Source organism: Calidris pugnax, unplaced genomic scaffold (assembly GCF_001431845.1).
Source record: "Calidris pugnax isolate Ruff unplaced genomic scaffold, ASM143184v1 scaffold211, whole genome shotgun sequence".
Lineage (NCBI taxonomy): Eukaryota > Metazoa > Chordata > Aves > Charadriiformes > Scolopacidae > Calidris > Calidris pugnax.
In genome coordinates this window covers 9387885-9411433 of record NW_015091083.1, presented here as the reverse complement: position 1 = coordinate 9411433, position 23549 = coordinate 9387885, and the positions used below count along the sequence as shown (strand labels likewise).

Sequence of the window (23549 nt, the reverse complement as noted above, 5' to 3'; positions counted from 1 at the left end):
ATCTATATATACAATTTAAGGTGCACGTGCTAATTACCATCTATGTACTGCCATAGTTACACATCAGTACAGTCAGAGAAACAGTGCTGGTAGGAGTTGGAAAAGTCCACGTAGTCCAATCTCCTCAAGACTGGATGAACTTTATTCCTGTGATTCCTCAGGTATTTGTGTAACCTGTACTTCCAAACCTCCAGTGAGAAGCCCCATAGGCCCCCTAAATATCCTCCCATTTCTCAGGCTTATTAAAGGACCACATAATCAGTATTCATTAGCTACTAAAAATCCCATCTTCCCTGAAACCAAGCCAAGAGAAAAGCAAATACTTGTATCTTATAACCAAGACTATATTTTCTGATTTTTCAATTGGCAGGTACTGATATTAAACACCACAAATTACACTTGTGTAGTTTCTTCCTTAGTATGAGCCTTCTATGACTGCACGTACAATTAAGCTGTTTTACCCATTATTATTTGGATTTCTCCAAACTGTCAATACATTTGACCACAAAAATACAAAGCACTTTTTCATATCATTGATACCCTGAATTACAGCAACCATCTAAGGCTTGTTATTGCAGCCAGCCAGCCAAGAAAATAAACTCAAGATGGGGCTACAAAGAGGAAAAAAAAAAAGTTAATATGCCTTTAATTAAAAACATTTTAATGTTATGCTTGTCATTGTCTCCTTTCTCCCTAACCCAACTGGTTAGCTGGGACACTCAAAAATCATATAAAAGCTCTAATGTTCTATTTTTCTTTCAGCTTAGCTCCTAATCTTTAAACTAGGGTCATTTATCTGAGTTTACAGCTTTACATGAGTTCAATTTTAAATATTAAGCATATACCTCCTTGCTGCTGATACTTAGCGATCTGGCAATCACTTGAATAAACTTGCTATCTCTCAGAGAGATCTTGGCTCCTGTGGGTACAACAGTCATTTCTCCTCTTAGGTTCTCACTCAGCATCTGAAAATCAAGCAATCAAATCCTTTGTTAGCGGAGGAAAAATATGGTAGTAGTCTAATAAAAAACCTTAGGATCAAGTTAGAAAATTGTTTGGAGGAATTATGGAAACTAATTGAACGCAGACAAAAGATTAAAGAAATAGTTACTGTCCCATGAAGATTGCAAGTTTAAAAAGACAAAGGGGTGAAAAAAAAAACCAACTTTCTTCCAAAGCAAAGAAACCAAAATAAGCACATAACAAAACACCCCAATTTTTAGAGTATGCAGACAAAAGTTCCCTAGTGGGGTGAACTGCAGCTTACTAAAAACCACAAAGATAGTGAGTAATTAGCAGAGTGAAGCCCAAGACCAGAATATTCTGAAATGCTGCCTTTTGCCAGCATTCCCAAACTCCTGTACTCCTGCACAGACCCTGTACGAAGGCCTCAAAACAGCCCAAGCCGTGCTGCCTGTGGATGGGCATGAATTGCAGTGGATTTTCAAAGAGCTCCGTTAGCCCTGATTTTGTTAGAATTTGGCCCCAGAGCCAGCTTTAAATACAGAGGGTCCCCAGTAGCACGAGCCATTCAGTATTAAAGCAGGCGTGGGACAGTTTGCAGGATGGGGGTGCATCCAATACAACCAGGGGAGGAAAGAAAAAAACCACAAAACGGACAAAAAAGGTCAGCCCATTCATATGTGCTTGAACATAGCAATAAAGAAAAGAAAATACTCCATAAGACAGGTTTCTGGGAAATGTGAAGAACAGAGAGAGAAGCCAGTTACTAAGGAAAAGCAACTGGTTTCCTCAATTCTGACAATTTTCCATACTGGCACACTTTCACCAAAGGTTGCTGATGCAGCTATAAAGCACGTAGTTATTTCAATTAGAATTTTAAAAAGCAGGATTGTGAAAGTTTGCAAGAAACAGATGTGATGTTGGACGGAGGAATGCCCCAGGTTTACCTATGTCTAGGCATGCCCTTTATTAAAGAAAAAAAAAACCAAAAAAAACAACACAAAAAAAAAACCCAACTCCAAGCGCTGACAACACCGTAGCTGTCTGCTGGAAGAGTCCCATATACGTGTAACTCAGAGGATACCAACTGCTTTGGCACACTTTTAGGGTTTGACAGGTTGAGATCATTGCTTTGCACAGGTAACCTTAGCAATTGGCACCTGCCCTAAATGCACCCGGTGCGGAGCCCTACGTGCCTCACTTGGTCCTACCAGCTCTGCATGTGTCTGGGGGCACATTCCTTGCTTCTTCGTGTTGAAAGAGAATCCTAAAATAACCACGCCAGCTTCAGGAGAGCTTCCGTCTCTTGGGAGGCTATTGTTTGGTGATATGTGTAGCTGAAGACATTGCCACAGACAACACATTTCCAGGCTTTCTTCTTCTCCTGGTCATTCTTGCCCAGGCAACGCGGCACGCTGCACCCTTGGTTGTGCCAACGCAATTGTTTGTGGGTCTGTACAATGAGTCAAATGAGGAAACCAATCCTGCTTAGCCCAAAGAAATTGCAAAAGTTATTTTGTTTTTCAAACCATATAAAGGAGGTCCTGGTGCCACCACACAAAAACTGCGTAGCTCATTCCGAAGGGCGGCACACGAAGATGCAGGAGCACCTTGTGCCAGCGGTACCTAAAACGTGCTATCACCAGCTCCTCACCTGAGTGAGTCAGGTATCTCACCTCAGCAAACTGGATCCCAAATTAAGTTTTAACTCACACACGTAGGCAGGAAGCCAGCTGGGAAAGTTTCTCCCGTCCCAGGTCAAATCATCCTCTGTGCAAGAAGACTAAAGTCTGCATTAAAAAAACCAGGCTAGTGCCTGGATGTTCCTGGGTCCGTGAGTGTACCAAAGGGGCATCAGCAAAGAGCCCAGGTTCCTAAAGTGTATACACACAAACACACAACACCACTACTCCTCACACAGCATTATGTCGCTTGTCAAGCGTGTTCTTGCACAGAGTATGTTCTTGCCATCCTCACCGAAGAAGCACATGGCTCCTCCTCCTCCTCCTCTCATTTTTCAGAGCCAGGCTTCAGCCAACAACCAAAATCTCAGAGTCTGAAACTGTTCCTGAGCTCGTTAAGTGGTAGTACCAGCCACTCCGCTTAGGATCACAGGTATCCAAATATGTTTGCCTCAAGAGTTGCTCCTGGTTGGAAGATATTAACCATGAAATAACGATCAAATTTGTTTCAGTTTTTATAACAACAAAACACCATCCTAAAATACACATGTACATGCGGTGCTTAAGTCTGGAGAGCGACTCATCATGATGTCATCTCTGTCAGGATTAGGATTTTGCTGCGTACAAGCACAGAAGCACATGCATTCCTGCAGGCTGCTGCTCCCCTACCTAATTCAGAGCTACGTGTTCCTTGTATAAAAGGAACATGGTATATAACTGTATAATTTGAGGAAAAAAGCCTTGATGAAATGCCAATGAACAGTAAGAACATTGTTCAAGGGGTTATGATTTTGAAATCAGTTACAAATGGTTCTTAGAATAATCCTCTATTTTTTTTAATGTATTTATAAAGTGTATCTCCTCTTAAAGAAACAAAATCTAACACTGTCATGAGAAATGCTGTAAAGGAAGAGGCCGTAGGCAATATTTATTTTCAGAATTAGCTTTGTGTGAATGAGTCTTGGATGAAATCTTTACCACACTAAGATCAATGACAAGATCTTTGCTGACTTCAGTAGGGTTGGGATTCTGTCTCTCATAAGAATTTCCACATCCGGGTTTTTAAGTACAGAAACGTCCAAGGTAGACTACTGCCACTTACAGATGGCATTTTTATGGCTCGGTCACAGTCTTCAGCTGACTTATGCAGGGAATTCTTTTCTCTCCCAATCTACATACATTCATTTGCCTAACAGTATTTTCCTTATGGAAAAAAACCCATGTGATGCCCACATTATGGCTCTGGAATCAATTGCTTTTAAATGCAAGGGAGAAGCTCAAGGCATTCAGCTAAGCAGAAGCCAGCACAGTAGATGAGAAAGTTAAAGCCTTTCAAGGTCACAGTGAAATATTTACCTGCCTCTTCTCCTCCCAGCAAAGCTCACTCTTGCTGAGGGTGTATGACAGTTTAGTTAGGGCTGCCTCTGGTGTCATATCACCTCCAGGAATTATTCCAACATCAGCGAGAGTCTGAATAAAAAGAAATAATGTTTCCAATTAGCATAGCATTCAGAAATACCTGTGTGAACAGAAAATGTGTATGAATGATGAGCAGCTACACAGAATACAGTGTGCAGCCATGCCTCCACTCTCTTGCTCCTCCTACTGCCACTGTATTTTTTGTAATTTTCATTATCAAATACCAAGCAAATACTAGAGCCAGCTGAATAAAGATGACTTTTACTTTAAATTCCTTTTCGTGCAATAACATCGAAGAATTCACCCAAACGCTTGCCACGGTCACTTACTATGCTAAAAGGGAAAGGTTACAGGTCCGTATCAGCTATCTGCAGAGTTGTCAGAGTCCCTTTATTGAAAAGCTGCAGTTACTCTGTTTTAACCCAGTGGCATTTTGAACATTGCCAAGTAGGCTGTTCTCACACAGACATATTTACCATTCTTTTATGGGGCATTGCTTTGGATGAATTCCAGCACTACAGCCTGCTCACAGCAGGAGTATTTTCAGATCCTTTCAGGCTGCACTAGCAGTGTATGATTTAGAACATAGAAATATAAGATGTCGTTTACACAATTTTGACAAGAATTGAAAAAGATGACCTTTAAACTTATCTTTCTGGTAGTTAAAAAAACCCACCAAACTATCTGAACCACAACAAAAAAAGCAGAAAGATGTTTGCTATGGTCAGCAAGCCCCGTAGCAAGACAGCAGAGACAAAGGAGATTTCAGATCTCTTGTCACTGAATTGTACCTGGGCAAACACTCGGACTCTTCTAAACCACAGACCATCACCTTTGCCACAATGTGATGCCTCACAGTTGAGCATCTTGCAGTAAGTTCTTGCATTTTAACTATCTTGTATATGAACTTCAGCTTTGAAACTTGTTGTGGCTTAACTACTATTTTTAGCAAGATACAGTGCCTTAATCAGCTCATTAATCACCTCCAAGAGCCCCAGACTAACATTTTTAAAAGTCTCGTGTGAAAACATATACAGGAGGTGAGAAATACTTTCTGTACTGCAGAGCTAGGCAAAGAACAGTTAGGGCTTTTTCAGCAGGTTTGAGAAAGAGGAAGGGATTTCCCAGCTTCCTTCCTCTACCTAAAGCCCCCTCATTTACAAGTTTCTACTGTGCAGAGGGATCAGAGGCCAGACATACAGTTAATTAAAACAAACACTTCAAGGGAAACCAGGGACTCAGCTGACCTAGCTGGCTAGCTTGAATGAGTAAAAAATGGCCTAGCCATATGCAAAGACCTGTGAAAGATCTTATTTAAAGGCAAATCAAAGTGAAGTGAACATTCCAGCAACTTTCAGCATTCACCCATGATACTTCATCCATTGAGCTGTTCCTTATGTAAAGGAGAAAGCAACGAAGGAAGAAGCATGAAGTAATTTTGTAGGACCTGGCTCCGTCAGTGTTCTCCTCAAAATATGCCAAGAAAACAGGGCAGCCTCCATCAACAGATGCTGAAGCAACAGAGTAAATGCTCCATATAAAAAGTGAAAGCCAGAAGTGGATAGATTTCCACACAGCCTTATGGTGGACCAGTAAGTTCTGAGTAGAATCAGAAATTGAATTGAAATTCAGCATTATCAACATTCTGGATCTCAGTGCAAAATGCCATTTTAGAGGTGTCAACTCGGAGAATCTTTTAACCAGAGCATAGGAAAGGTTTTTTTTCTTCCTTCCATACATTTTAGCAGTTCATTTCAAGCAGAAGATCGCGTAAAAGCTAGGCCTCATTTTCATGTTGTTTTTCAAATATATTTGGTTTCTTTTATTGACCTAACTGAAATCTAAAGTTTTAGTCCTACTTGTTGTTTTGTGCGTGCTGCCCACAATCCTGAACTCTATCTTTCCATGGTCACATGCAGTTCCATGACTGCCCATATCAGAAAATACCAAGTTTGGATAATCGAAAGGTAGAAAGAAGCTCTTACAATCTCCTTTTCTTTCTCCTCAAAACAGACTGGGTGCTCTTGAAACATGTATAATATAAAGCTGTGTCAAAACCAATGTTAGAAGAGGCAGGTTTCAGCACCCGACTAGAGTCCCTGGGTTTACCTGACAGTCAATGAAGAAGCTGGTTGGGAGCAACCAGACGGTGGTTGCTCCCAACAAAACCAGGTGTCTAAAATAGGGGGATGAGTCACCCTCTGGCAGTGCTTCTTGGCTATTTAATGGCCAGCCTCTTCATAAAGGCCAGTTAAACCAGCTTCCTTCACACTACCACGTGCAATACATACTCTTATATCACTTTGACCTTTTATTATTCCCAGTGATGTCACGTCTTAAAACATAATTGAGAAACTCACTATAAAATGCCCTGAATATTAATAGTATCCACACAAAGTCTGCTTTAAGCTAGCCTTCATGGGTTAAACACAACTGATTTCCATTCTGCAAGACAGACACTTCCTTATATACTGTTCTCCAGTCTCTCACTGAATTCAGCTGTACTTCCAGTCAAATAAAAAAAACTGGCATTTGGAACATTGCTTGGATTTACAGGCTTTCTTGATGTTCTTACATTGTAGCTAAGTAACTGCTAGCCTATCAAATACTACTTTATTTGATCATCTGACCCCAAAGCTAGCTTCTAGCTCAGTGAAATCCCTTTGGGAGAGATACGAACAACCTAATGCATGGTATCCTGGAGTGCTGCACATGACAAGAGCAAACAATTGCTAATTTGGGATTCAAGCTGACTGTTTTGACTATTTGGACTAGGAGAAACAGGATCTTGCTTGCAGATACATATTTAAATTCTCCCAGCTTAAGATTTGTCAGCTATAGTTACGTTATCAGCAATATCACTTGCCCAGTGACAGGACAAGAGGAAATGGCCACAAACTTGGAAATTAAGAAGTTCCATCTAAACATGAGGAGGAACTTCTTTACTTTGAGGATGCCAGAGCCCTGAACAGGCTGCCCAGGGAGGTGGTGGAGTCTCCTCTAGAGACATTCAAAGCCCGCCTGGACATGTTCTGTGCAACCTGCTGTAGGTGGACCTGCTTTGGCAGAGGGGTTGGACTAGGTGATCTCCAGAGGTCCCTTCCAACCTCATAGCATTCTGTGATTCTGTAATATCTTTACAGTTAAGAAATCTGGTTTTAGATACTGAGACAACTCAAAGTATACGATCAAGCTGTATCAGTGGGATGTTTCTTTTACACAGCAGCAGAGTCTGAAGTCATTGGACAACCCTTACCTGCCCCGTTGCGTAGACAGTTTTAACAGAGCCCCGCAAGCACTGCGTGCAGTTTAGAATCACTACTTTTCGTTCGGTTGCTTTCTTCAGTTCTTCCAGCAAGTCTGCTCTGTTGTTTGGGGCATTGCCACTTCCGTAAGTTTCAAGTACAATGCCCTCAATTGGAGGCTGAAGAAAGGCTTTTACCTGTTTAAAAACAACACAAGGAAGAGAAACAGAATGTGTGTTTAAGTCACATTAACATTTTTATCTATGGCATAGAGTTTTTAAAAACGGTCTCTTCCTGTTATACTTTTGCACGCTCTCATGTCTTCACAGTCTTCTCATGCCCTTCTGTGCTCCCCACTTGCAATAACTGAGACTGTAGCTTTAAAAAAAATGAGAATTTCACTCTTTATCTTCCTTTAAAATTCCTAGAGGGATAGATTTTAAAATAAACTATTTTCTACACTCATGATCTCAGTGTGAAAAAAGATCCTGTTGTTCAAGTGCCATTAACAGGCTATACTGTTGCACCATGGCAGAACAAAAAGGTAGATTTATGCTTATGAAATAAATATAGAATTATTGAGATGAGAACCCCCACCCCTGCCTAGATTTGTTGCTTTAGCGAAGAGTCTTGTTAATAAATGTCTGCCAAAAAGTGTCTTACCTTTGACAAAAGAACATTCTCATGAAGCCTGGAGTTTTTAAACTCAAAAGCTAATTGATTTAATTTAAGGCAGAAAAAAAAAAAGGAGGCACTAATACATTATGAGCCAATCGTTAATGAGGTAGCTATTGTGCCTCTCTGTAAAAGAATGCCTAGCAAAGTCCTCTTCCTAGAAAGATGTAAACATCCTAGATGTTTCCTTGCTGATCACATATGCTAAATGCAATACACTGTAAGCCCCCAAGAGGCTAACTATGCAGTCGGAGTTTTATTGCAAATATACCACCCCTCTGCCTTTCCATCTGTTCATATTCACCTAAAAAGAATGGTAATATAATTGAGGAGTGCTGCTCAAACTACTGGATTCAATTTAAGATGGCAACAGCCACAAAAGACCTGACAATTTAAAGGAACTAGCATTAGACAAAAATTTAAAGATAAATCTACCTAAAACCACAGTTCTGCAAAATAATTTCTGAAGGCAAAAAAATCCCACTGCACATTTTCAGCAGCGAAATCCCACTTCTCATTTTCAGCTCTGTATGAATGCTGAGGGTCATGTTAACCATCAGTGTGAGACAAAATGAACCTTAAAAAAGAAGCACGAGTTGTAGAAATACTCACACTCCCCTCCACCAACAATATTGTGTATTCTTTGACAAGAAATCTATTAATATCCCTCAATATGCAACAAGAGAGCATTTCCATGGTCACTGTAGTCTGCACCGGTCTAGAAAAGCACACTTGACCTATTTATGAGCCCTAATAAAATAATTTTAAGTTTCAGAGCCCAGGTGGTTTAGACAAAAGATATATGAAAAGCTCTTATCAACAATTTATGACATATGGAAATAGTCTTTGAGCGCTCTGACATTCCAAATAACGTTTATCAGAAGATGACAGATGCTTTCCCTTCCCTCCAAAACCCCAACCACTGCTACAACAGTGCAGCTTCCCTACCTCAGCTAAATAATCAGGCATTTGAGCGTCACTTCACTCACTTCCAAAATGAAGTGCTGACACTTACGGCGGCAGCGGTGATTCCTGGGAAGAGGCGCAGAAGCCCAACGTTCCTGTTCATATTGGTGTGAACTCGAAATTTCTTTTTGGTATTGGCTCTCCACACCGTTTCCCAGTTTACTGTTAAAGAGAAATGGCCCTTTTAGTCTAATATTAAGACATAAGTATATGTATATATATAAGTACATTTGTAGCCCCTTCACTCACTTCCAAAATGAAGTGCTGACACTTACGGCGGCAGCGGTGATTCCTGGGAAGAGGCGCAGAAGCCCAACGTTCCTGTTCATATTGGTGTGAACTCGAAATTTCTTTTTGGTATTGGCTCTCCACACCGTTTCCCAGTTTACTGTTAAAGAGAAATGGCCCTTTTAGTCTAATATTAAGACATAATATTAAGTACATTTGTAGCCCTTCATACTTACAACACTATCATTAAAACTGTTCCTTATGTAGGGGATTCATGAAAGGCAATGTACTTTTGGAAAGAGGAAATGAAGACGACTGAAAGGGTTGTCAGGCATTGGACCAGGCTGCCCAGGGAAGTGGTGGAGTCGGCATCCCTGGAGGTATTCAAAAGCCCGGCAGATGTGGTGCTGTGGGACATGGGTTAGTGGTGGTTTTGTCAGTGTTAGGCTGATGGTTGGACTCGATGATCTGAAAGGTCCCTTCCAACCGAGATGATTCTATGATTCTATACTTACAAAACTGTCATTAAAACTGTTCCTTATGTAGGGGGTTCATGAAAGGCAATGCACTTTTGGAAAGAGGAAATGAAGACACACTTAAGACAGCAGCCATCGCAGCTGATCTAACACACCTTATAGTCTAGATTCCGAGATAAATCAGTGTTACTCATCAATATTCCTAAATTAGCGCCCTTCAAGGAGATCTTTACCACGTATATTTCAATTAAACAGCATTTTATAGCAAAGACTTGCAAAATGAATATTTCAGTTCAATGACCATCAGTGAACACCACGACGTATCAGATACAAAGCTATATATATACCTCTACTACAACCTCTTCAAAAGAGACAAGTCTGAGAGTTGTGAAAAGCCTCCGAGTGCTGGACCTGATGGGTTCCTGATGTTGGACGTGTCCTTAGTTAGTGCCAGCTCTCCCAGTTCAGAGTGCTGAGAAAGCCTCAACCAACAGAGCACGGTGCAGGTCCAGCACGGGTGAGGTGTTTACTTGTCACGCACGGACCTGAACTTCACTGTTCCGTAGTTGGCCTCATACCAGCCTGGATTCATGTTTAGAAAACAGACCTTCATTTTTCCCAGACATAAGAGATGACAAATGCAGTTACTGTTGCCGCTAATCACCTCCAGAGTTTATTAGGTAGTTACTAACGATTAAATAAAATAGCAAGGATTCAATTAACTCCGATTATACATTTAGATCCAGAAGTCAGCTGTTTAACTAATCGTTTGTTTGTGTTGCATTATTAGAAGCCAAGTCATGCATTATTGATTTCAGAATCTTACTACTTGAGTGTAGGGGCACCGCATTGGTAGCGCTGATGGCTCCTACAAGGCAGTGGAAGAGGTTTAACAAACAGCAGCCAACGGCTCAGAGTCATGCTTCAGTGAAAGCAGACCATGCCGTAAAACTACCCATTTCCCCATCATGATTTAAGCTTTTTTAGGTTTTGGAGAAACTCCCAAGCAGCAAGACAGATAAAAGATCTGCATGCATAATACCGACTTGCTCTCAGCCATGCGGAGAGTTACTCACACCAATTACTGTTGCAATCTCTTGCAATCAGCAGACACACATTTGCAAGAAAATTCAGAACACCTTTAAAAGCCTCCATTGAAGCCTGCTCTATTGCCCCATTACCAGATATATGAAAAACTACACAATCCATTAAGTCAGGACAGAAAGTAGCAGTCACCTATAAGACTTTATGAACTTTCCCTTCCTGTCGTGGTGCCCTGTCAGCAGCTAGAGCCTCTTTATGTTCTTTCTGAAAAAACCACCATACGTCACGTGGATTCCAAGAATGGGAGAATACAAATACAGACCATTTCTACAGCTTCTTTCTTTCCACTAATTTGGCCATCACAGCTCCAAAACCAACTGGTTGGATTTAGTAGTAAGCCAAGGAGCTCCCAAAGTCCTCCATGAGCTTCCCAGGGTGAGTTAGAGCCCTGCAGGAGGTACATGGGTGAGTGCAGAACGTCATGCATTTGTTCTGCTTGAGGTTCATGTGCCTGGCTAACCATGTTCACTCATGACCACCGGGCTTTAAGAAGCGTCAGTGTTTAGCAATAAATCCAATCCTTTCAACCTTCTAAAACAGAGATTAATTCTTTAAAAGCAGCCTCCTCTACAAGAAGGGACAGCAATAAAATTGTATCAGAGTTTTCTTTCCTTTATCCTCCACAAGCTAGGAGTCCCTGCCAAAACTTCACAAATGCATACTACTAAGTTTGGCAACTATAAGCATCCCTAATGCCTTTAACGAACTTGAAGAATGAACTGAGGAAACCTGCCTTGGCATGGAGCACTAAAATACTGCCAAAAGCAGAAGACCAAGGAGAGAGATGAGAGGATAGGTTCAGAAGTCAGACCTATACCAGGCCTATACCTGTCCTCTTGGAGTACGCGCTACCAAGTAACATATCATATTCTAGATAAATGTAATGCAGGCAGACATAGTGCTGTGATGTAATTCCAAATTATATTAAAAAAAAAAAAGACAACTAAAGATTGTCCCTGGGTTAACATTCTCTTGGTCATGAACCTCGTCAGCCTACACAACGTGCTCGGTACTGCAGACTCCACAGATGTCAGTTTTCCATTAGACAAATGAGTCTCAAAGGCAGAACAAAAGGCAAGTGTGATGCAAGAGCCAAAGACAAACAAATATACATAAAAGCCCAACTTCATCTCAGATTTATTCAGAACTGCTGTAAGCAAGGCAGAGAGTCACGTAGGGGAAAAAAAAAAAGTAATTTAGAACACACCCTTTGCATCTTCCATCTCAAAGATTACATCCCCAAAAAGGAAGAATATTTATGTTGCATAGCAAAGTTCAAGCATCTTCATTGTAGTGAATAAACCAGCTGTCTCGCAGCCTGTAGTCATACCACACAGCAACCTTCTCAAGTATGAAACTCATATACAAGCAGTAAATGAGTACTTAAGTACAAATAGCTGTCTATATTGGCGTTCGTAACAGCTTTTTATCCTATGGATAAGAGTGATCAATTAGGGATATATCCAGTTTTGGCACAACACAGAAAACAGCTGTTCTGACTAGGATGGCCTGTGCTTGTACAGAATTTAACTGATGCAGTGCACGGCATTACGTAAAGATGGATACAAAGCTGAGGAACAAACCTAACCCAGCTACTGGTTGTGCACAGCAGAAAGAGAGTTTTTAAAGCAATGTACGTGAAGTAAAGAGGCAATAGCTATTTATATACTGTATTCAAAATGGCTTGGGATAGAAAAGATTGTATTATTCAAGGAGACTGCATTCAAGATACTAAGGCCTTTTGTTTATTCTTCCAAACAAAACCATCACATACACAATACTCTGCTATTTCCAATCTCCCCCCGCCACTAAACACTACAGCTTTTAAAAATACAGCTCAAAAATACATCCTTATCTTATTTAGCTTTATTCACACACACATATACATATACACACACAGAACTACGGCGACAAGAACAGAAAAAACATCAATCTGACTGAAAAATAAAATAAAATGGGAAGCAGCTCTAAACAGCCTAGAAAACAGCCCAAAAATACACAACTTTTTTTTTTAAATAGTGCCTATGCCACAATGCAGGTTTCAACTTATAATGGGAGAGCAGCAACTAAGAGCGACACCTCCCTTAGGAGTGGTGACTGGACTCCGAGTTATGAAATCAAACAAGAAATACAGCTTTTTGTGATTGAGGAGCTCCAGACAAACAGCGAGGCTTTCTCCTCCTCCTCCTCCTCTGCAGGGCTACGGGTGAGCCCTACCACTATATAGGGTGCCCCGGCCTTCATTACCATCCGTGGTGGCAGCCAAGGGGTGGGGAGCGCCGGCCAACCTATGGGTGCAAATTCCTGAAGGAGGCAGACAAACCCTAGACCCCCTTTTTTGGCAGTTTGTTATAAAACAATTGACACACGCCTTCTGAAATGAATATTTAAAAGGAATGGTGCCATTGCAAGAATCAACATGCCTACTTAACAAGGGAGTGGGGGGGGGGACGGGACCAAAAGCACTTCAGTGAAGAAATACGGCGTTTGCCTTAATACATAAATAATTTGGGTTTTTTTACTATAAATAGCCAGAACTGCCAACCAGGACACAGACGTGGTGGGTAGATGAGCCCAAAAGTGTCTTCTAATCTGCTGCTGTGCAGTCATATGGGCTCTGCTTGTCCCCTACCCAAGTTGTCCTCCTCATCACATGGTCCTGTACGCGTGCACCACTCCCAGCAGTTACGTGCATGTGTGATGAAGAAAGTCCACCCATGGTAACACAGCAAGTTTCATATTTGCTTCATTAGAACGATAGAGAACAGAGGAGAGCAATCAGTTAGGAAATACACTGAGACTCTTGACACATTTCAAGTAACATAGTCCTCCTTGTCTCTCCTGTTTTCAAAATATGAGAAAAATAAGGCAAGGTCTTTTATTTTATGTGCTTTAGGATGTTAGAAATATTTTTGGTTTTCCTACATTGTCCATTTCATACAGAGAATTCTGATTCTACTGGAAGAGTATTTCCTATTGGCACTGGGTTTCTCACTCATCTGAGAAGTTTGCTAGAATTTTTCACTTCTTACATGAGTTTCTTGTGCTAAATGGAAAGTCTTGAGGAAGCTGACACTTGCTTATCTGAAACTCAACAACAGGACTCTTTGGTGTTTCTAACACAGTTAAGGATCTGACCAAGAACACAGTCAGTTGATGGGATCAGAAACCCACTGGGAGCCTCATCTGAAGGGGGAACAGGTTGAAAAATGGATATAAAAACCAAAGAAGAGAGCTGCAGGTATGGCAGGGAAGGGAAGAGGACTCTTTCTCCTTCTGTCTGGCTCTGAACTAGATCGTTGCTTCTATATGGTATGCCAAGCCTCAAACATCACATCCTCTCCTCATTCCTGTGTACCAACCCACAACCCCATTATGCTCCCCACTCCCTCCCTCCTGTCACCTCTCCCCCTCTGCTTCTCTGGAATTTTCATTCCCAGCTTTGTTAGAACCAGGAAGCCTGAGGAAGAGTTTCTGCACATGGTCTGCTCCGTCTGGCATCCTCGGGCTGCTCTCCATAATGCTGAAGCAGCAAGAGTCAGCCCTGTCTACAGGAGGATTAAGACATATTATACAAAGTCGTTTGAAAAAAACAGTTAAAAGATGCTAGATTTGTTTGGTCTGTTTTTAAAAGCCCAGGTGGTTCCTTGTCTCCATGAAATTTCATGTGAGGATTGTACAAGCAAACTCATGGGAGACAGCCATGTTTCAAACAATTACTTTGGACAAAATAAAGCAGCACTAGTAGATTGCCCATACTATAAACTATGTTTTTTCAAAATGAAACAATCCTTCAACACTGACACCGTCATCTTGGACAAATGATGCTCCCCTAACTGGGTAATCAACTGAAACTAATAAAAATAGAGCCTATCACACCATCAGTTTTTAAATCAGAAATCCCCACTGATCTCAATGGAGCATTCTACTGAAGAGATAATGGGACCCAATATAGGCCAAGGGAAGTACTTAATAACCTTCTAATTTTTCTACTATTGAGAAGGAATCACAAACCAGTTCATTCAAATCCAAGAGAGAAATAGCATGCAATTTGCAGGTTGATTTCATTATTGATCAGTCAGTAAACAGAATTTATTTATACCCTATTTGATGCAGTCATAAAAACCCAAGAAAAAAGACACTTCTCAATTTAGTGAAACAACCAACTGACAGCATTTCTGTTGATTTCAGATACACCGTATCTGACACAGCACAGTTAATACAACAGTGGCAGATTCTCTGCCTGAGAGATGCCTTACGGACCACTACAGTATTTCACAGGCTTCCTCAGTCTGTATCTGGCTGTTGCAAACACAGCACTTTGATCCTCTGACTTTAAGTCACTCCCACTCATTAGGTGGAAGGAATAAGTTTATTATTCCAGATTGCACACTCACTCTCTCTCTCTCTAGTAGTAGAAACCATTCAGAATGGCACACTGGCGCTAATGGCACCTAGCAAAAGAATTTGGGAACCCCCTCCTATTTCCTGTTTTTGAAAATAATGGAGATTGTCACCAAGCCCTACTCCTTTTTAATATACCTAACCTATGCAAAAGCAGCTCACATAACGTTATATTTTTTTAAAACTGTCCTTTAGTACATTTTTTGGCAATTCCTCATTTGGCTAGACTCCAAATGTGTCTCTCTTCTCCTCTCTCCAAAGAAAGGGTTCCATTTATCCAAGAACAGACATCAGCATGTTAATGACTTTGCAAACAGGTACTGAAATCTTCAAGTAGTTTTTTCCTGTCTTTCAAAAACAGACACAGAAATTATAGGGAGCCTGAGTAAGTTTGGGGGGAAAAAACAACTTCACACAGAGCATATTCTAGGTCTGCTGTTTTCAGTGTGCTTGCAGTTCAGACAGGTCCTAAATATCCAGTAAAACATCTTACACAATGACATGCATCAAACAGAGAATCTGTTGAAGCTGCAAGTACTCTACAATGACTCTTTTGCCTGATTTCGGAGCCCAGCATGGTCACTAATGAGATTAAACTCTTTGTTCTTTCAGTCCTCACTCCCTCATTTTTATCTTCAGAGCAAGCATTTTCATGACACAGGGGTAACATTCCCTCTGGTAACTCTGGATCTTTAGTCAAAGTCAGTCTAGCTCACATCTATATTCAATAGATAAATGCAGTTGAATCACAAATTCTCAGTCTTCCTAATATTTAAACAGTTTCAGAGCAGCTAAAGTAGAGTCAAACTGCAGGGCTTTCAAAGATATTTGAATTTATAAACAGCATTTCAACTACATAGGCACAGATTCTTTTCTTTTCAGCTCAAGTTATATTGCATGTGGCATAAATTACAAGGCTTAAGAGATGATGTTGCTTACTTGTAATATCAACCTCAGCATTTGCAAGTGGAGGCAGGTTAGGTGAGGAAAAGGCATTGAAACTCCCAGCATCCACCTTAGTCACCCTATTTCCCCTGTACAGTTTATTATAAAAATACAGGCACACCTGCAAGACAAGTAAAGAAACAGGTCTATGAATAAGCCAGTAATTAAAAGATTCAGCAGATAAATACTGTAGTCTGTCCTTTATAAAGTGTTTTCTAAATCTTTAAAGCAACTCAGAGGCTAGTAGATGTTTACAACTCTTACCCTTTCAAAAAGACTTGGCACATCTGTCACACATTGGTTTAAGAATTTAAGAACAAAACAAGTTAAGAGCTAACTAATTTCGTAATCCTCTCATGAGGCATACTCTAGGAGACAGCAAATTTGCCCAAGTCCACTTCAGAGATAGAGGAAAGAAACAGTGTGGACTTTTTAATAAGGTCATCAGTTATAGCTAAATCCAGAGTCCAAAACCTTAGGCCTTAACAAAAGGCCTAGTGAAAATGAGGATGGCTTTCAAATGAGTTACCGCACATAAATAATTAGGTTTCTTCTCAAGTCCCTCTGTGTTTGTCAATTGGAATTGGAAGAAAAAGAGATACCTCAAAGTTGTTATTAGTTAGGAAGATCTTGGCCAGTCAGCTACTGTTGTTGTTTTACAAGAACTGGCTTTGGGAACATGGCAGAAGTGAAATGGGGTGTAACACAACCAGTTTCCTCTCTGAATTTTTGGGCTGCACCAGCATCTTTAAAGGCAGGGTACTGAGACCATGGAGGTATTTCCATGTCCATTTGGTATATCATCCTCGAAACTTCAGACTTCAGGAACTAGAGACAGAAGACATTCTACAGTTTTAGAAGACACTTTACCAGTTCTAGAGCAACTTTGAACATCAAAGTAATCATCAGTTAAAGAACTGATTTACAAGTGTTTCAGATCCCACATATTTGCACAAGAACCTCTGATTTCAAGTCAGCTGCAAGCTACATTTCAGACTTGATGGTCTTTATAGATTGTATATGGGTAAAATGGAATAGGACTCCTGAGAAAATGGCACGTGTTTTGCCATGCAAGTGCCTGTTACCTCAGTGGAATCCATTTATCTTCCTGTTTAAGTGCCTAATGGATATTTAGAGTAAGTATATGTCCTGGCTAGAGGAAGAAAAGCAGCTTTTGAAACGATCTTCACAGACAAACTGACCTCAGGAATCACGAACTGCCCAGCAAAGAGCAGTGCCCCCAGAAGGTTGGCTCGGCCGTCATTCTGCAGCTCGTATATGGGCACCTGGAGAGCAGAGACTGAAATTACACTCTATCCCTTATGTAAAGCCTACACAGCAGAAAAAAAAGAGTCCAACTTATGCAATACAAATACATGAATACTCTATGTAACAATGATTTATGACAAATGAAGTTTCCTTCTTCATCCAAACTATTCTAGACTGCAGCAGATGGCAGGGTTTCCCTCTGTGCTCAACAGACTTATAATTTAAGTGCTTAAAAGCTAATATAGAGATGATTCTAGTGTGATTAAGCAGATTAAAAGACTGGTTCAAGAAAAATATAAATAACAGAAAGCAGGCATCGTTGAAGTAACTGAGCATGGGAGAAGTGATTGTACAGAGGAAAAGCAAAAGCCCCAGATCATATAGAACTGCCTGTACGGGCTTCACAACAGCTCTCTTGCACCATACTTCCTCCTAGTACAGCCAAACTGAGCCAGCAGGTTATTACCTACAGAAAAAGACAAGATTAAAACCAGAAATTTGGTGTGCTGAGTGATGACTTCCATGCCTTTTCAGCTTGCCTCTTTATTAACAGAGTCAGAGCTCCTTTCAGTAAGGAAACAAAACCAAAAGAATTCACATGCTCTGTTGCTAGATCGTACGTCAGGCAGATCTCCAAGCAATAAAGCCAAAAAGAAAGTAAAACCTTGATTATGATGTATCACACCTAGGCTGCCCCACGTCAAGACAATAAGTGAGAGCCTCCTCCTTCCTAGACTTCTGTATTTTGACTTCAAATAGACCACATGTGAAAAGGAAGTTATGAGATGGGGGAGGGGACTTTCACAGTGCGATGTTTCATCTCTCTTTTGTGATTAGAGCTGTATTTTACGCTCAAGCAAGCTATTCTAGTAAGACAACCCCTCCCCCTCAGACAATATGCAAAGGGCTGATCTCCAGCTCCGAGAATGACAATTAATAAATGTAGTCTTCAGAGGAAAGCTGTGCTCTGTGGAACAGAAATGATCACAAATGCATCTAAAGCTTAGAGATTATTTAAAAAATGATAAAGAAAACAACAATGAGTAACATAAGACGGGATAACAACTGATGAAGTAAAAAGTAATAAGCTTCAGGGCTTTAAAAGAAAAAAGACAGCTAACAACCAGCAGCCACCTGAGGCTGGAAAGATGCTTCTCTTATAAACCGATTAATACACAATGGCCAATGACAGGCTCTTATATCTTTCTCTGAAGCATCTGGCCCCAGCCATAATGAACTACTGGTCTGATTTGGTACAGAGTTGTAAAGTCATTAATGATAAAATTATGGGGCAGATCCTCAGCTGGTGAGCCTGTCAATTCTCACTAATTTCTATCAGCACTGTGACCATTTACCCTGGCCACCCAGCCATAATCAGGATACTACCTGGTTTTGCATATAAAAACCAAAAATGAGGCTTCTGACTTAATTTGAAGTCCATTACCTGGGATCCTGTCAGAACAACAGTTTTACCCAGGTTCTCACACATGAAGGATAAGGCTGAAGCTGTGTAGGCCATGGTATCGGTGCCGTGAAGGATGACAAAACCATCGTACTTCTCATAGTGCTCCTGGAGATGGAGAGAGACAGTTGTCACATCGTTAGAGCTGGCATCAGCAGGTAAAGCGAAGTCCATTACCTGGGATCCTGTCAGAACAACAGTTTTACCCAGGTTCTCACACATGAAGGATAAGGCTGAAGCTGTGTAGGCCATGGTATCGGTGCCGTGAAGGATGACAAAACCATCGTACTTCTCATAGTGCTCCTGGAGATGGAGAGAGACAGTTGTCACATCGTTAGAGCAACGCGCTGGCATCAGCAGGTAAAGTACAGATTGCGTTATGTTCACTGATGCAAGCAGCAGCGTAATACTTTAAAGGGTTCTACACACATAATTCCTCCTAAAGTTACCCTGTTTTCGGTTTAAATACAATTAAGGGTTAAATAGGACACTAAGTACGAGAGCCAGTAATTCTAATTATGGAACAGTCAAAGAGATTCTTCTACGTATACATATTAATGCAGCATTTTTAAACCAGAAGCCTGCTAATTAAGAAAAGCTTAGCAATGGCTTTAAACAGGAATGTTAACATATGCAAATGAGCCGTATAGTCTGATTTCTTGTTGCCGCTTTTACTTTAGGGATTACACCATTTACAGGAACAGATTAGGCAAACCGAGGCTATCATAACGTGCAGGAAAACCAGTCCATTTAATCCGGGTGGCAGACAGGCAGATCGCCAGGGTAAGAGTGCCCTCTTCTGCTGAAAAGCCATCCTTACTGCAGCAGTAGGTGACTTCTGCAGCTGAAAGAGGTGAAGAGGCTTCTTGTCCTTTCATGTACATACACCTGCTGGTTTTTGAGAAGTCCCTTAGACTGCACGTACAGATGCAAAAGGGAATTTTATAATAACTTTAATCTACACACAAGGAGTTTTCTTAACGCAAAGCCACGAATCACACAGCTCATCCTGTTGGAATAAAGTCATCTGCTGGCTTTTGGGAGGAAAACCAAATTGGCTCACTTTATTTTAAGAGAGATGCACATAGTAAACACTGTAGTGAGAGACACTGATGTCTCTGATGGACTTTGGCAACATGGACAGGATTTCATAGGAGTCTAAACAGCTATGTGAAGTGCCCACATTGGGAAATAAAGGAGTTTGTCACAGAATTAAACAAGATTTCTTTTTAATTACACTTCTTATGCTACAGTAGGCACACACACTTGGCATCTCCTGATAATAAGATAGGTCACCTCCAAACTCACCTGCAGATTTCTACTTGTCCTTTTGCTATTTCTTCACCGATACTCATGCCTACATGTTGCTATTTAATGGAAGTGTCAGTGCATTTCTGCTAATTTCTAACAAGTCATCCAGCAGAACAAGATCTTTCTACAAGCCAAACTCCAGTGTGATGCAAAAAGCATGCTGCTTTTATTTGTCAGTGCAGTAACAAGGTTAAGTCAGTTTGAAGAAGGGCTAAAAATCACAGAAATAGCCATTTGTCCTCTCCAATGCCATCAGAATACTCGCGAATATGAGCCTTATGACTCTTACTCGATGCGAAAGCACATAACTTAGTTTAACCTTCCTAACATAAAAGATCAGCCTGGCAATTAAAGAGATATCCCACAGAAACATCTTAGAACATTTCATTCTGGAAAGTCATCAGCACATTACATCTGTGCCAAGTATGTGTCCAAGACGAACACAAAGTGGCAGTGTCTATACATAAGGTAGACAGTTAAAGGGCGCTTTTTTTCCCCCTTCTCAGCACTTTTTACTTGGATTACATGTACTGGATATTTGTACATACAGAATAGCCACATTCTGTGTAAAAGAAAGAAGCATTTTTTGACCTTGGGAAGTTTAAATAAAACTAATGGGCCACGAAGAAAGAGGGGTAACTTCTCTCCTGTTCAGCGTGGCATTGCCGCCTTCGTGTTACTCTACTCTTGGCCCTGGTCTTTTCCCAGCTCCATTCTACAGTCCACCTATACACCAGCTCTGTCTCTTCTCTGCCCTGGCAAGATGTATTCCACAGGAGGAGCATCATCCCCAGTTTGGTGGTTTCAGGATTAGAGGACCTAGAGGTGAAAGACTTACCCGAATATACAGCATTGTTCACCTGCATTGCTACAGCTTGGTCAAAGAAGGGAAATTTCCACTATAAAGCCCACTATCGCAGAGTGAGCAGGAGTGGAAGAGCAATATCCTACTAGGCCCATGGTTATTTATCTCTAACAGCCATGTATGAATTCCTGGTGTGAAGTATTTGAAACGTTTTGCATCTCTGCTTTCTTAAAAGCACACAGCTAAGTTCAGACACGGGGACAGGAGCAGAGAAATACTGATATATTTTTTTTAACTAGAGAAGGATGTAATGAATTTTTGCTATATATGCAGAAATATCTAGGGCTTGAAACATTTTCCAGTCTGGGAAACCTAACCATGATAGCATTTTTTCTACTGGCTGTAAAGCCAAAGCTCGTCAAGTCTGTCTGTGCCCAGAGTAAGAAAGGCATAAAGACGTGAAATTATTTTCTGTCAATAACCAACTACTAAGCTTCTTGAACAGTCAAATGATGTGTAACTAAGCAACCCTTCAGTTAAGTTACCTACATCTCAGGATTTTATTCAACATTTTTGGACAGTGAATTTAAGTCAACATTTTAGAACGTATCAACCTACATATTACATACCTTATTCAATCACAGCTGCAGTTTTCCTATTTATTTTCTTGGACAGAATTATGATATGCCTTGTCATTGGAAGAACTATATAACTTTAATGAGTTTGCAACATTTTCAAAAGGAAAAAATTCGGCAAACCTTGCAAGCATAATACTTAGTTACTTTGCAACTAACTAAGCAATGTACATAACATTTACATTTTAAATAAACAAATACGGAATCATAGAATGGTTTGGGTTGGAAGTGACCTTTAAGGTCATCTAGTTCCAACCCCTCTGCAATGGCCAGGGACACATTCTGCTAGACCATATACATATATATACATACATATAGCACTACTGAATTGTTTTATTTTCCTAAGTATACTAGATACAATGTTGGGGTTGTTTAAGCAACAAATGAATTCTTATCCCATTCCATAGTACCTCAAGTTTCTTTGCAATTTTGGCCCAGTCCTCTGGCGTCATGTTGGAAGAATCAAGCAGCGGTGAGAGCTCCAGGATTGTGTAAAAAATTCTTTTGTTTTGCTTAGAGAGGCTATGAAGAAAAAGAATTGGGGGAAAAAAAAAATTAGAACTAGTATCAGCTCATCACTTCTGACTTTTTGTCTAAATCAGTAGTTTTTACCCTTTCCCTCCCCATCTCCCAGTCTATGGCAAAAAAAAGGTCTTACATTTTGAGCATTAAGTTCCAAGTTGAGAAGTTCATGGCTTGATGTGGTTTAAAGCACAAATCCCTAAATTTAATTTAACAATAAACATAACTTGGGAGGCGGAGAGGGGCTGGCAAAACTAAAGACAGAAAATAAGAACCCAGACTTACTTTGTCTAAGTTTGGAACTGACTTCTAACAACAGTTGATACAGATCCTTAGGGTTTAAAAATGCTCCATAAACTATTGAGAAGAATCTATAAAGCTCCCAAGGTTTATAGGGGGTCAACAGAAGAGTTGCAACAACTTTTTGATAAATATAAATAGATACCCTATAAATAGATACTCTTTCCTGACACAAAGGGTATTGTCTCTTGAAAGTTGTATGACTGGGATTCATTTTTGTGGCCTTTAGAAGATCCACTATTCTCAGTTCTCTGATTTTGGATTGAAAGAGTTTAACACTGAAGATCTTCAAGTAAATTGTTGCCTTTGCTAGTAATAGGCTAACTTTGTAAAACCCCAGTCCCAGCCCATTAGGCCTGTTGTCACCATGTTATGAAAGTTTCCTCCATAGTACCAGATGTCTTTTGTTATGATGGAGAGTCTAAGCACATAGAATAGCAAAGATCTTGAAACAGTGGCATCAGTTGAAAACAGAGGCCTCAGGACTATAGGACTAGAGAAGGATGTAATGAATTTTTGCTATATATGCAGAAATATCTAGGGCTTGAAACATTTTCCAGTCTGGGAATTCCCAAACTCACTGGCCACCAATTGGCCACTGAACAAGTGCAACCTTGACAGCTGGGAAAAGACTGCTCTAAACACAATAAAAACAAGACAAAGCAACTATGCAAGGGAAAAAAAACCCCAACCCAAACCAAAAATGAAGAGTCAAGCAATGGCATAAAGTACCTGTGAGGCTGAAGAATGTAACACTTTCAATCATGCAGCGTGTAGCCCAGCAGATGGAGACCAAAGATTAGGAAGTGTCTGGACACTCAAACATCTTACAGAAGTACGCTATCCCAAATTTGAAGGGGACTTATCAAAGGCCATGGTGGCTATGGAATCCCAGTGGGACTGACCTAGTTCTAAGCATGCTGTTTGCTCTCCATGCCTCCAAGGACCACGGGTCTTCCTTTCTCCACCTGCCTATCTCAAGAAATCTGACTCTTCAAAGACCTTTGATTTGCCAGGCAAACGGGCTGCACGCAGAGCATGTGTTTTACCCCATAAAAGATGCTCATTCCTCCACATTAACTTTCTAACCTCTCAGAATAAAGTCAACTACGTATAAATTCAACTGGGCAGCTAAGAT

General features: G+C 40.6%; 1 protein-coding gene across 1 annotated transcript in view; it reads right to left on the bottom strand.

Moving 5' to 3' along the window:
• ASPG (asparaginase) overlaps positions 1-23549 on the bottom strand; it is a 49880-nt gene that overhangs the window by 17811 nt on the left and 8520 nt on the right. Inside the window, exons 3-10 of the mRNA XM_014957402.1 lie at positions 22000-22111; positions 19016-19141; positions 17310-17393; positions 16102-16228; positions 9226-9338; positions 7321-7506; positions 4002-4115; positions 846-965 (exon numbers count right to left, since the gene is read on the bottom strand). Coding sequence (XP_014812888.1) covers positions 846-965; positions 4002-4115; positions 7321-7506; positions 9226-9338; positions 16102-16228; positions 17310-17393; positions 19016-19141; positions 22000-22111 — 982 coding nt within the window. The remainder of the gene's footprint in view (positions 1-845; positions 966-4001; positions 4116-7320; positions 7507-9225; positions 9339-16101; positions 16229-17309; positions 17394-19015; positions 19142-21999; positions 22112-23549) is intronic.